This window comes from Pocillopora verrucosa, chromosome 9 (genome assembly GCF_036669915.1).
Source record: "Pocillopora verrucosa isolate sample1 chromosome 9, ASM3666991v2, whole genome shotgun sequence".
Classification (NCBI taxonomy): domain Eukaryota; kingdom Metazoa; phylum Cnidaria; class Anthozoa; order Scleractinia; family Pocilloporidae; genus Pocillopora; species Pocillopora verrucosa.
In genome coordinates this window covers 10738804-10753802 of record NC_089320.1, presented here as the reverse complement: position 1 = coordinate 10753802, position 14999 = coordinate 10738804, and the positions used below count along the sequence as shown (strand labels likewise).

The window sequence follows — 14999 nt, the reverse complement described above, 5'->3', positions numbered from 1 at the left end:
ACTTATTCTCACGTGTAAGAAGCAGCCCTTGAACTCGGCCTCATAAATAACAAATGTTAGAAAGAAAAAGATTTCAGAACAGGAGGAGGAAAAAGTCAGCTATTTTGGTCAAGCGACTGTTAAGAAGTACAAAAGAACCGTTGAACTGGCTGGCTTGACCTCGGAAAACTCTGTGGGGAATACAGTGCTTTCAACGAAATATTTTGATTGCTTTTTCATGTCTCCCTCTGCATAAATAATTAATCACATTGCGTGAAAGGACAACAGAGAAAGTCGAAGTTAACGCGGCAAAAAGCAAATCGTACATCAACTAGTTGGATTTCAAGTTAATGAAGGGGTGAGTTTCTAAAGAAACTGTGGTGCTGCGTCGGTGGGAGAGTATAGCAGGTAATTTAGTGTTAACAACTGAGTTGAAAACGTAAATTAACCACCGTAAAGGGAAAAAAAGCTGACGTTTCGAGCGTTAGCCCATGGACGAAGGGCTAACGCTCGAAACGTCAGCTTTTTTACCCTTTACGGTGGTTAATTTACGTTTTCAACTCAGTTGTTAACACTAAATTACTTGGATTTCAAGTTAGTTTCATTCCACAGTCAGCAATATGACTAAGACTTACGCCTCAAATTACTCCATGTTTTAGCGAATGCAAATTTAAAACAATTCTTAACCTTTTAGATGGTTGATTGCGCTCAGATCACTCTCATCATTAAAAATTAATGGCAGTTTCTTTAAAATCTTGTTAGTTGGGGAAAAAGCCAAGTATAAAGTTACAAAAAAAAATTTGAAAGTAAAAATTTTCAAGAAAAAGAGAAAAATTAAAAATCTGTTGGCTTTACGCCAGGTGAAACGAATGAAGAATGTTGCTTAGCGGGGAGTTGTTATCGAAAATTATTATGTTAATAATCAAAAGCCTTGAGGATTATACATTTGCATATCAAATTTAACAGTAAAAAAGTAGAAATAATTTCCTACACTAGTGGCTACGTAGCATCTGAAAAGATATCAAACATGAGCGCTAGGTTTCTCCACTATGAATTTATTTCTGTTACAGCTCCTTAAATTATGTGACCATTTCAGTTCTCAAACCCGTGGCAGCTGGCTGGTGTGCATTTCGAACAATCAATCGAAAATTAACAAGGCTGAAGACAACAAGAGTTTAACAGCAGAACACAAAATGCGTGAATGATCCATGACTTGATTTGAACATTATGGAGCGTTTGTCGACAACATTGGGCAGGAAGAAAGCAGTAGATCCCAGTACCATCCACACAACACAACTATCTCGCTGTTTGAGCAAGTTTGATTTAACCTCCCTCGGCGTCGCTGCTACTCTTGGAGCAGGAATATACATATTAAGCGGAACATTAGCGCGAGGTGTGGCGGGACCAGGGATAGTCATATCGTTCTTCATCGCTGGATTGGCAAGTTTATTGGCAGGACTCTGTTACGCTGAGTTTTCGGCGCGTGTTCCGCGCGTTGGTTCGGCTTACACGTTCGCTTACGTTACAATCGGCGAATTATGCGCTTTTATAATCGGTTGGAACTTGTTCCTTGAATATGTAATTGCAGTGTCGTCAATGGCTCGCGCTTGGAGTTCGTACTTGGATGCTTCTTTGTTAAATGACGCTATTAAGAACTTTACGATCACGGGAATTGGAAAACTCGGCGTTTCCGGAGTAATCGTGAGCTACCCCGACTTTTTCGCGTTTTTTCTGGTATTAGTTGTTTCCGCGATTTTATGCTTCAAAGTGAAATTTACCTCAGTGACAACTAATGTTATAACAACGGTAAACATTCTTGTGATAATATTTATTGTCATATTTGGAGCCATCTTTGCCGAGAGAAAGAACTGGACGGATGATTTTTTGCCCTATGGTTTTTCAGGCGTCCTCACAGCTGCAGCACCTGCTTTCTTTGCGTTTGTGGGATTTGATGTGATCGCAACCGCAGTGGAGGAGTCGAACAACCCTTCTAAGGATGTACCAGTCGCCATGATCCTTACAATTGGTAAGTTGTACTTGTAAGAGTTCTTGAGATCATGTATTTTTCGCACACCGTTGTAAGTAACTCCCCCACCCCCCCCCCCTCCTCTTCCGGGAAGCATTCAATTTTTTGGCCCCAAACAGGTTTACCGCGTGCATGTTATGGTTTTTAAAAGTAAGTATTAAATGATTACAGTATATAATTTTAACATTAATCATGACCGTTACAATTTCGTTCAATGTGATTGGTGGATGAACAGCTTGATCAGTTCACTGATTATTCTGTACCCGCTTTTTGTCAATCACTGTTATGTCTATTGGCCGAATTGAACTTTACTCGGTTCCATAACCATCGCTTAACGAACAGGGTGGAAGCTGGATGCGAACTTAATTACGTGCTTGGTCCACTTTTAATCTTGCTGAAACGACTTTAGTTGGCTTCAATTCAAATAATTAGCGCTTTGGGGTTGAGTGGTAATTTTTCCTCATTTAATATGGACCATAGCAATTATTTATTATTAAGAAAAAGCAACCGTAAAGTGAAACACGCACATACACACAAATACAAATTAAAAACAAGCAAAAAAAAACCAAAAAAAAAAAGATAGGCGATAGATTAAGATCTGAACACGTCTCATCACAGGTGAACAAGTTTAAGTGTGTAAGTCTGTCAGTTGTTTGTCATCGCGTGCTGCTGTTCAACACGGGTTATACCTAACTTTCCTTCAGACACCGAAGGTAAAAATTTCAGCATAGCTTAGCTAAAGATGAAGGCTAACTATTTTAATTTTCACGCAAGGAGCATGCATCGCGTTTAAATCGGGGTGTTTTGCTTAATATGCCTTTTGCTTTCACTTACTCTTATTGGCGCCAGAGGGGTGTTCTTTTGATTTAAAAATCCTTGACTCAAACGGAACAAATACAGAGTCTAGAAGGTATCCAGAACTTTTGATAACCACTTGAATCTCAGCGACTGAATCTCTTCGAAAAAAGTATAGAAATCTGTTGTCGTCTTCCCTGTCTAGATAAACAAATATGTAGATTTGGACCCCGGTACCTTTCGGCTAGCAAAAACTATTATCAGCGATTGCAAAAATTTTTATGTGTAATGGAAAAAGGAAGTGGCTCAAGAGATACCTTGGACCTCCTGACTCAATGAAATGAGCGTGAATTTCCTGCTGTACGAATTTGGACCTGTAATAGGTTAAAAGTTACGTGTTGAAACTCTCGCTTGGAATAGAGGGTCTCTATAGGGTGATGGCTTTAACGGTAACCGGTCGTTTCGCCAACGACCAATCAGTATATAAAGGGCTGCGAGTTCTGTTCATTTCGTTCAATTTGGCTTCACGATCACTCGACAACTAGCAATCAATCACCGCGTTATACAAAATGGAAAGTTTTTAATTGTATCTTCTGCGCCGAAGAAGTCACTTCACGTCAGGAAGCGCTTTTATGTGATGGCTGCGACAGGTGGCAACACCGGTGATGCCAGACAGGCATCACGAGGGAAGACTACAGGGCTGCAGTGCGATCAGGAGAGGAAATCTTTTGCGTAAATTATTGGTTAACTTAGTTAACAATAGTTAATATAATGATTTGAAATCGTCTTTATAAGGGCGGGTGCCACTCTGATGGCCCACACGTCCCCGCATGTAATAAGGTATTTAAATTTAAATGAATCGGTTAATTTGATAGTAGTTGACGTAGCTTGCTTATAACGTTTGGGAACTGACTTCTACACGTTTTCTAAACGATCGTCGGCGAAACGACTCGTAGGCGAAACGACCGACATTCGCTCTAACAGCTAACGGTTAAAAGTTTGGCCATTGTACGGCCTTCAGCTAAATTCTTTACGTTACATTTTTGCGGTTAACTTCCTATACGACTAACAGTTATAATTTTTTCAATGTTTACACCTAACGCAAATTTTTTTCAGACCCTCGGGACAGAATAATGAAACACCGGTACTTTTATTCATGATCAAGCTGGAAAGTACAGTTTCTTTCAGGAGATATTCAGCTGTTTTTGTCATTAATTTACCTCCTTGTTCTCAAAGGAATTTTCATACTATCATAGTGTTCGAACGAAGATAGCCGTTTGTATACTTGAAAGATTTCATTTTTCTTGAGGTCAGTATTATGTGAGAAGTCGTGGATAAATTTCTTGATAATTGTAGAACCGTTCACGCGCGCATCGGTCAGATTGCTTGCGAGCTATTGTCAGTTTTACGAAATTTTCCACCGTCTATATTCTTATCGCTCGTGGAAATTAAATCAAAGTGAGCAAAATTAAAGTGAAATCACAAAGCGAAGTCTTTAAGCGTTGCACACAGATCACTTCCATTTACGTGCACCATTCTAACCAAAAAACAATTCAAATGCAAATAAGCCTCATGTAAATATTCTAAGATTTACTCTCGACAGAACATTTTAGCTAAAGTCCGTGCCTGATGTCCGTAACTGAAAATGTCAGCTTACTTAACCCTCTCGAAACGAGATAAATTCGTTCTCACTAATCGATCGGCCAAATCTGCTGTATACAGCTATTTCAATTTACGTTGTCGGATCAAAGCTTCAAGGGTACGGGACAAGACCGAAAGGCGGTTTGGGTAGATTAGAATTAATTTTAGGCTTTCGGGGTTGTCGGCGCGAGATGGACATGGAGGCTGAAAATACAATTAGTATTGCCAACATTTCTTTCATCCAAATGGCTCGCCATCGGAGATCTTCGCTGTATGGACGAGGCATTGTTAATTTTGCTGATAATTATTCATTAAGATCCCATATTCCCCTTCGGTCTTGTCTTGTAGGCTTGAGGCTTTGATCCGACAACGTAAATTGAAATAGCTGTATATCCGAAGCCCGCGCTTATGTGGTGTGTGTGACGTCATTTCATGGTCATTAGCTCTCGACCAATGAGCGCGCGGAAATTTCTCCTGTGATTGAAAAGAAAAGTATCAAGAGAGATAAATTGAAGTAGATTTGTCAAGGAGACTTTTCCTCTTCTATAATGTTGGGTTCACCGTGAAAAAAAAAGAAAATTGAAAAATCTTAAAAGCTTTACGACAAAAGCGGCAAAGGCAAAAGACAACAAGCACATAATGAAGAGATTTAGATGTAAATTGTAACGATCTGGAAACGATCTGTTTGAGTTCGCCGACACGAACTGTTCATTTCGATCTGCACTTAAAACAGCGACGATTCGGCTAACGATGTTGATGTAAAACCAGTCAAATTCATGGTTCAAGGGATCGCACACCCAAAAATGGCTTACCTTTTGAAACGATTCACTCAAAAGAAACTCGTGGATCCCGAGACTTTGTCGCAATCTGAACTGTCTCGTTGTTTATCGATATTCGACCTGACCTCTTTAGGGATTGGCAGTACCCTTGGAGCTGGGATCTATGTGTTAGCGGGAGAAGTTGCTCGATCTATGGCCGGACCGAGCATTGTTGTATCTTTCTTCATAGCTGCCGTCGCTTCCATTCTATCGGGGCTGTGTTACGCCGAATTCGGCGCTCGTGTTCCCAAAGCTGGTTCCGCTTATATCTACAGCTATGTAACGGTCGGAGAACTCTGTGCTTTTGTGATCGGTTGGAACTTATTTCTTGAATACGTTATCGGCGCTTCTTCTGTAGCTAGAGCATGGAGTGACTATTTCGATTCTGTTCTTGACGGGAGAATCCGTAATTACATATTGACCCACATTGGAGAAATTCATACATCTGGACTCTCAAGATACCCAGATTTTTTTGCCCTCGTGCTCTTGTTGCTGGTGACTTTTGTTCTTGTGATTGGAGTTAAGAATTCTTCGAGATTCAACAACATATTTACCGGCATAAATCTTTTGGTGATTTTATTCATAACTTGTGTTGGAACATACTTCGCCAGAGGTGAGAATTGGACAAATGATTTTACACCGTTTGGAATTTCTGGAGTTTTCACGGGAGCGGCGACATGTTTTTACGCTTTCGTTGGGTTTGACGTTATTGCTACGACTGGCGAAGAGGCAAGAAATCCAAGCAGAGCGATTCCTATATCTATAGTTCTGTCCTTAGGTAAGGTCATAATCCGGTTAATTCTGTTTATGGAATGAATTCCACCCATGCCAAAGACAATTGATGCATGGTTTGATCTGTCAAAATTCACCGACACGATTTAAGACAAAAATACTACCGAATAAAAAATATGTCGGTGACTGCAAAATTTTCTCCCTTCGCCGGACGGCTAGTTCAAAAAAGATCAAAGTGGTCATTTCGCATTTAATTTCCTTCAAACACCGCTTCACTGATTATAATGGCTATTTGTTAAGAGCAGTTAACAATTTCAAATTCAGTTTCCTCTTGATTAATCGTAGACTTTGACAGCTGGAATTATAGCCGACGATTTTTCCAGCACTAAAATGAGTTGGTTGTAATTTGCCGTTATATTACTCTTTGCTTAAAAGTTTTGTTCTCATCAGCCGCTGTGATGGTCACCGGCAGAACCTGTAGCTACTTGTTATCCTAAAATAACCAAGATGGAATCCTTCATTTACATACAATTTCAATCATTGGTTATTTTAGCTTCGTTTGGTTAACTTCCCGTTTATATGAAAATCTCCTCCATACATCTCCTCTGCACTTGCGTAAATTTATAGGACGGAAATCCCTCGAGTACAAATTACTCTTCAAATATTGAAATATTGTTACAACGCTGAGTCACGTTTCACGTTTCGAAAGATCAACCGCATTCTCTGCAGAACAGCTGTAGCTTTAGTGATATAAACGTTCTAGATATTAAGTGGTAAGCCGAGCACATGCATCTGGTCGGCGGTTCTTATGTTTAAGATCATTTTGTTTTAAAAACTGAACTGATAATGTAAATTGGCCACTGCAGAGGGTCTCTCAAGCTTAATATTAATACAACAACAAGCAGTCAAATGATGAGAATAATGGAAGATATCACTTGGGAGGTTATTTGTTATCCACCCAAACTTTTATCTTTGAGATTTCTTGCCAATATGGTACAACTGTTCATGTTACTATGGACTAATTTGAATTATACGCATCCTTTTTGCCATCAAAGGAATTTGTTTCGTGGCCTATTTTGGGGTCTCTGCCGTGCTGACTCTCATGGTGCCCTATAACCAGTTAGCTGAACGAGGTGCTCTGCCAGAGGTGTTTGCGATGCGAGGAGCTCCATGGGCCAAATACATCATAGCTGTGGGAGCCCTCTGTGGATTGACCGCATCTTTGATTGGAGGCCTGTTCCCTCTACCCAGAATGCTGTACGCCATGGCAAGCGATGGCCTCATTTTCAAGTAAGCAACTTCATTTTAAGCCTGCTTGACGCATTTCTCGTCCTTGAGTCTCCGTTATTATAAAGGCTAACTTAAGTGTATTTCTATGGCATAAAGATACATATTTTGTAATAAGTGATTACACATCGTTTTAGTACACTGCAATACAGAAAAATACTGAATTTCTTGAGATCCGAGTCTTTTTTAGTGCAACATTTCCGCTGATTAATTCTCTCTTCCGTAATGGTACGTGACAGAAATATTGTCTTTCACTTAGGCGTAGTTTTTGTGGTTTCTAAGGATTATTATAATTCTTACATTTTTAAAAGATTTCTTGCCAAGGTACATCCAAAGACGGAGATTCCAGTTATTGCCACCGTCCTGTCTGGGGCCCTTGCGGCGTTCTTGGCCCTCATATTCGACCTTGAAGCTTTGGTTGAAATGATGTCCATCGGTACCCTGTTAGCGTACACAATAGTGGCCCTGTGCGTGTTGTTGCTTCGTTATCAACCCGGCAGTGTAGGAATCGTCAAAGGAGGGGAAAAGATTTTCTTAACTAACGAAGAAACTGCAGACCATGAGGCCCCGAGGGAAGACACTCGATTGACGCAAGAAACTGATGGTCCGACTTTGCAAACCGCACGACTCGCTGCCATTGGAATCTATTGCAACGTAGCGATGTACTTCTTCATAAGTATTCTTCTCATCTGGGGAGGCCATGCTATTTTGAATGGGCGAGCATGGGCCATCTTCATGGCATGCTTATTAGGGATCCTCTCGGTCACTTTCATCGTGCTCCTTGTACGACAGCCCCAGAACAAGACGCCCCTGCCATTTAAAGTGCCATGTGTTCCGGCCATACCACTGTTCTCGATCTTCATTAACGTTTTTCTGATTCTGAAGCTTAACTACTTGACGTGGATTAGGTTCGCCGTATGGATGACAATAGGTGAGTTAAAGGGTTTAATGGGGGGGGGGGAGTACTTGGAACGATGTTACTGTAGAAATATTTAAAATTGTTTGGAATTAAGTTCAGCCTTAGCAAGAGATTGTATAATCATAGTTGTTTAATGCGAAGATATCAGTGCATACAACAAAATATTAATGAAACTACCTAGACCTTGTTTTCTGATGCGACCTGTGGTCTCGTTTTGAGGGTCTTTTACGGACCAACTTTGAAATTACCCATATATCTACCGCACTACAAACGCTTACTGGCAAATCAAGACGCAAATGATAATCTGCCGAGGACTTCGTTGCGGCCTTCAAAACTGTGAAGATACCTGACGACGGCAAACTCGTGTCAACTGGTGTCAAAGGATTCTTCACTATTATTCCACTTCTACACTATCGATACAAGGTGTCCGCTTCATATGGGACCCGCCTAAGACAGGTTTCCGGCTGTAGCTGGATAAATTCAATGGTTGTGTTTGAGTATGACTTTAAGTATGAAGATATACCCAGTCCTCATACTGTTTAGGTTATCACCTGTAAAAATTTGTAATCACACTGATTGGACCAGGTGTAAATTTGCTCACTCCATTCATACAACCTGTGGAATGTGACAGTTCGTGCCAATAGTCGATTCACTCCTCAAACGCTTCATCAGAGCGCTTAACAACCAAAGGTGATTCATTCAAAACCTAGCGGAGCATAAAAAACTTTTTGGAGGGCGACTTCCCTCAGAGCAAATAGTTCGAAAGCGGACGTGATTGATGAAAATCCAGCGGTGCGATCCCGTAGGCTAATACATACAATTAAGTTTTTGTTTACAAACAAGTAGATTTTTGTTAATCGGATATGGTGACTGTATTTCGCCTCCTTGATTTCATACTTTCCTTATTGATGAGTTTTGTTCACAAAAAATGTCCAAAGCTTATATTGCTATAATGACCTTCCTACGCTCGCAGGCCCTAGTAAGCTTACATACTTCCTTTGTCACTAAATGCGCACTCCTGAAATTAAAAAAAAAAAAAAAAGAAGAAAATTGAAATGCTCGACGAATGATGTGTAAAATCAATCGAAACTTGTACGCAAATTGTCCACACTTGCATCCTTGATCATTGACTCCGCTGCGGGCACATGAATTGGAAGCAATCGTAGATGTCAATATTCTGTTTCACATTTCAATGTTGCTTCCGAAAGCAAGAAATTGATCTCGTTGATTTTGACATTAACCATGCGGTAGATTACTTTATTTACACGTGCCACATTCATACTACCATGTTTAACTTCAAAGACCAACAATCCGTATTATCTACCTGTAACAACCTGCTCACACCATTCAACCAATTGTGGCTCGTTTATCAAAATACAGTTTCTCCCAAAATCTTCAGAACAGGACAGGCATTCACAGACAAAAGTTCAGCAGTCACCTTCTGGGGGATGTTATATTAAAAAGCTGTTTTCTCACAACCGGTGGAGCGCTTAAAGAGTTGGGAGAATATAAAGACTGAGAATGGACGAGTCTACCTGGCGCATTTGTAATCCCAAAGGCATTTGTTGGTCGTCAGAGTTGTGAGCACTGAAAAATCGTATACAGGTTACAAGATCCATCGAATTTGATATGCTTTTTTAATAAGGAAATCCTTAAATGTCAATTGCTTCTTTAAAAATTAGGGCTGTGCAGAGAACTTGTCTTTCCTGATCGAACAATGGGATGTCTTTGGCAGTTTTCACGACGAAAGTTTATTTCTCTTGAGAAATTAGGAGAGACAAAACTCTCTCGATGTCTCTCACTTCTTGATCTTACCGCCCTCGGCATCGGCTGTACTTTGGGAGCTGGTGTGTATGTAATCGCCTGTGAAATTGCTCGAGATGTAGCCGGCCCGGCGACAGTGATTTCATTTCTTATCGCTGGTATTGCCTCTGTCTTGTCAGGACTTTGTTACGCTGAATTTGGTGCTCGCGTGCCAAAGGCTGGATCAGCTTACATCTACAGTTATGTAACTGTTGGCGAGCTTATAGCGTTTATAATTGGTTGGAACCTTGTGATGGAATATATGATCGGAGCTGCCGCTATCGGTCGAGCTTGGAGTGCGTATTTCGATTCTATGCTACATGATAAAGTTCAACTTTGGGTTTTAGAAAATATTGGACCAATACGGATCGATGGACTTGGGGGATACCCGGATTTTTTGTCAGCAGGAATCATTTTTGTCTTGATGATTATTCAGCTGTTTGGTGTAAAGAAATCCACCGTGTTCGTTTCTGTCGTGACTTGCGTTAACATAATCGTGATCCTCTTTATAATCGTCATGGGTATAACTTTAGCTAGACCAGAGTATTGGTCAGATTTTATGCCTTACGGTCCCACAGGAGTATTGGCTGGTTCGGCTACAGCCTTTTTCGCTTTTGTTGGATTCGACGTTATTGCGACTGCTGGCGAAGAAGCCGAGAACCCTAGTAAGACCATACCACTTTCAATTATGTTGGCACTAACGGTTTGTTTTTTGGCATACTTCGGTGTCTCTGCGGCGGTGACATTAATCTGGCCTTACAACAAGTTGGATTATGGCGCGGCCTTACCTAAAGCTTTTGAACACCGAGGAGCAGATTTTGCAAAATACATCATTGCGGCTGGTGCTCTTTGCGGAATGACAGCTGCTATAAATGGAGGGCTTTTCCCTTTACCTCGCTTACTGTATGCCATGGCTAACGACGGATTAATTTTTAAGTGCTTTGCGTATGTAAGTAAAAACACCGAGGTCCCTTTTGTAGGTACTATTTTCTCCGGGATTCTCGCGGGTATACTAGGAATGATCTTTGAACTGCAGGCCCTTGTAGAGATGATGTCTATAGGTACCCTCCAAGCATATACCATCGTCTCCACATCGGTTTTGATTCTCAGATATCAACCTGGGACTGTAGGCTTTGTCAAAAGTTCTGAGGAGCCTGAGTCGAGCTCTGAATTAAAGGAGCCTCAACAACAACCAACAGAACGGTCAGGGAGAATTTCAAGATGTATCATATGGTTCCTTTTCTTTTACTTCTTCGGTCTCAGTGCGTTCTTGATCAATGGGCTCATTCCAATGTATGAAGGAGAACTATGGGCCGTTATTCTGGCCGTGTTGTTGGTCATAGCTTTTGTAGCTGCAGTCGTAATGTTGTCTATGCAGCCGAAAAGTATAACGCCATTACCATTCAAAGTTCCGCTCGTCCCAGGCCTCCCTTTGTCATCAATGTTTATTAATATCTATTTGATGATGGAGCTTAATCCAGCCACGTGGATGAGATTCGCTGTTTGGATGGCCATAGGTGTGTGTGTTTCCTTTTTCCGGCCGGTCATGAAAAGATAGGCATGCAATGCATGCATAGAGAGATTCTACCATGCTAAATTAATGGTTAGAAGCCAGGGTGCTTCCCCGTTAAGTTTCCTAATACCAGAACCGAATCGAAACAGCGAGTGCAGCCAAAAGTTAAACTCGCAAGAAGTTAACAAGAGCTCAAAGAAAATACATAAAGTCGATGCTAAGAGCGGGATTTACGATTAGTTTATTTAATTTTGCACTCAATCATTTGAGCGAGTGGCGTAAGTTTCCTGGACCTATCACAGAGCAAAGAGAACAATTGCGTTTTTTACTTCCTTACGTTGATTCAAAATTTATTTTAGGGCCTTTTTGAAATTCCCGACTCTAGCCGCCGTTTGCTGGATACCTGAGAATTGCGTATCTATTTCATGGTCTGGCTTATCAACTAGTTTTCTGTAAAAAGTCTTCTCCCTCGCTGGAACTCTTACTAAGGAAAGAGGGAATCACTTCGGTTAAGAGTAAACCTTATATAGCAAAGTTTCTTGGTCAGGAATTTTGTCTAAAGCAAAGCTGTTTCAAAACCTAGCTAGAAATCCTGGACTTAACTGTTGTGCAATTCGTTGCAAATCTGCGGGAAGAGGAGAACTGTTGGGCACCAGGAGACCAGAATATTTCTTGGATAAAAAAAAAATATATGGCAAACATACTTTTATTTAAAGGGGGTAAGTTTCTAAAGAAACTGTCGTGCTGCGTCGGTGGGAGAGTATAACAAGATAATTTGGTGTTATCAACTGAGTTTAGAACGTAAATTGGCCACCGTAAAGAGATTCAAAGCTGACGTTTCGTTAGCACTTCGTAAGAGCGGATTGGCTCTAATGAAGGGCTAAAGCTCGAAACATACTTTTATTTAGCTAACTAGGGAACCAAACTCACTTGATATCACATACAAAGAGTCGAACTGATACCCTCATTATTTACTCTACAGGTCTGTCCATTTACATTTTCTACGGCCTCCGACACAGCGTGGAAGGGAAGCGACAACATGAACAAGAGGGATACGTTCCCTTAGAAAGAATTGACGGCAAAGATGATCAAGATAAGGATGTCGAAACTTTAGAGTGAAATAGCTGAAAATAATTATGATTCAACAAAATACAGAGATTATATTGAGGTTTGCAGGGCGTTAGGTTTTACAAAATTGTCAATTCAATATTCAATATTCCGTTCAATATTTGAAGATTTATTTGAAAAAGATCTACAAATGTAATGATACGAAACATTTCTTTGGTAACACTAAATATAGTCAATATCATTTGTTTTAACATTCTCTTGACGTTGTCATGGCAACCATTCATTGATATCTAACTTTTTCCAAGAAAGATCAAGACAAATCTTCTCTAAATGTTATAGAGTATGAGTGAACACATCTTCATCACGTCTCATTCTTCAATGAAAGGCATATTCAATACTCTTCTATTAGTTGAAATTTTTTTCCTGTAGTTGGACTTCCCACTAAACAAGCTTTATCATTCCAACTGTGGAAGAATTTATAAGGAGCTTTAGTAGAAAAGAACAAAGTCCGGCAGCCATGTTTTGAAACTGTTTGTAAGAGAGGAATCGTGACAGGTTTCAGAAACGAATTGCACGTAAACATAACCATAAAACCCAGTTAATCATTTCAGTATGAAAATTTATTAGACTAGTAATTATATGATATACTAAGAGTTTGAGAAATCAGTATATTCTTCAGGTCAGTCGGTCGAGCTACAAACGTTATAGTGAAATCTGTGGTAATCCTGGTGGACCAATAAAAAGAAATGATGCATACATAATAATCCATCAGACACATGCTCTCTGTTGTGCCAATTTTTATTTAAACTCATATTATCCTGTATGAAAATTACTAGCTTTGCAGCTGCATCGCTCATCCAGTCGTGTTTATTCCTTAAAAAAATATATATATATATATAGCGGTTGGTATTGACAAAAATGACGATTTCGGCTCCACTACGCAGTACAACATGAATTAGAAAAACCATTAGGTTTATTATGGTTTTTTCGGCCGAGCACCGCACATATAACATTACGTTATACAACAACCTTTATTATATTCAAACATGTGGAGGAAAAACTAGAACAGAGCTGAGCGACAGTTTACACTGAATACAGTCAGAACAGAGGCCAGAAAAAACCTGCCGGAAAAAACCCAAATAGGGAAAAAAACTCAGGAAATCTGGGTAGGATCCGTGGCTCATGCTCTGAAAAGCCCATCCTACGAAGGCTACACGGTTGGAAGGTCTTTGCCCTTATTTACTACACATGTATTCCAACAAAGCACGGAAAACTCTAAATAATTTTAGGAAACGCAAATAAGCTAAGAAACCCCTGCGAAACTCGAACTGTCACTAGTAAATCAAATATATACTAAAAAATAACGTGAGCAAGACGAGGTGTCGGCCTAGAATGCTTTCCCACGTGATAAACATCCCTTTTATAGCACTCCATTCTACCCATGCTGCACTTAAACTGCCCCAGTCTCCACTGCTCCCGTGCCGCAGAAATATTTTATTTCCGGCTAATTCGTATCCACTCAAACGCCGGAAATTCCATTTCTTAGGATGAGCGTTCGTAGCTTGGACGTGAAAATATGCGAAGGGCAATATTCATCGACTCCTACTGTGCCAGTATTTCTTACTTACTTCATTTTGACGTCATAAACGATCCACGACTGAACAGACACGGAAACATGAAATCCTTTTGATAAGTAGAGGATAATATTCGAGTGGTATATCAGAACATATCTCTCTTGTCACTTGTATTTTCTTTCTATTAACTCGTGCATCCAGGCTGATGTGTATATCATGGAATACACACGTATCGTGGGATATTTCGTGGTATTCCACGTGAAAGAAAATGTTGCACAACATTATATTATATATGAGGTGCAAACGTCAATTCCTGTGATCCATTAAGATAAATTGAATATTAACGTTCAAAACCCTTTCACATGAACTAAGAACTAAGCTTCTAAGCTTTTGTTTTGTCTAAGTTTCACACTCAATTGATTCACTTGAGATCACAATTGTTTCCTCAGAAATTTGCCTATTCAAAACCAATAAACCGAGGTAAAATATTGATATACCTGTCTGTCAATCTGTACTAAAAATTGACTGATATTTGTAATTTTGCGATGATTTACAGTATTAACTTAAATAAGGTATAAAATAAAATAGCTCATCGTAAGTTCGCAACGATTGTTGCGAAATGCGTCGTCACTACAAAATCTCATAGGACAACTGTTACGTCAATGGGAGGAGTCGAAATATAAATGATTATACTCGCATCAATTCATTTTCAGCGAAAATTAATGAAATAATAATGAGCCTTTTTATCAAAGTGGAAAGACACAGAAAACCTTTGTTAAAAAGTTGCTATCTTTCCTTAAAAGTCAAAATTTTGAGTAATCTTATTTTCTTAAGAAAGTTTTTC

General features: G+C 39.8%; 1 protein-coding gene across 5 annotated transcripts; it reads left to right on the top strand.

The window, feature by feature from the left end:
* Positions 1–107: 107 nt before the first annotated feature.
* On the top strand, positions 108–13328 carry LOC131793816 (cationic amino acid transporter 2). 5 transcript variants are annotated; one of them, XM_059111299.2, is made up of 5 exons: positions 108–337; positions 1076–2005; positions 7047–7281; positions 7590–8209; positions 12496–13328. In XM_059111299.2, the coding sequence occupies exons 2-5, from the start codon at positions 1207–1209 to the stop codon at positions 12630–12632; spliced, it is 1791 nt and encodes a 596-aa protein (XP_058967282.2). In that variant the 5' UTR covers positions 108–337; positions 1076–1206; the 3' UTR covers positions 12633–13328. The 5 variants fall into 5 exon arrangements, with proteins under 5 accessions (XP_058967282.2, XP_058967281.2, XP_058967280.2 ...); XM_059111298.2 differs by having other exon boundaries at positions 1050–2005; XM_059111297.2 differs by lacking the exon at positions 108–337 and having other exon boundaries at positions 968–2005.
* The last annotated feature ends 1671 nt before the right edge of the window (positions 13329–14999 follow it).

Excerpts from the sequence above, each read along its gene's own strand:
- LOC131793816 (XM_059111296.2), top strand. The coding sequence starts at position 5,218 with ATGGTTCAAGGGATCGCACACCCAAAAATGGCTTACCTTTTGAAACGA. Across the intron at positions 6,038-7,046 it reads ATCTATAGTTCTGTCCTTAG|GAATTTGTTTCGTGGCCTAT; the intron begins GTAAGGTCATAA and ends TTGCCATCAAAG. Across the intron at positions 8,210-12,495 it reads CGCCGTATGGATGACAATAG|GTCTGTCCATTTACATTTTC; the intron begins GTGAGTTAAAGG and ends TTTACTCTACAG.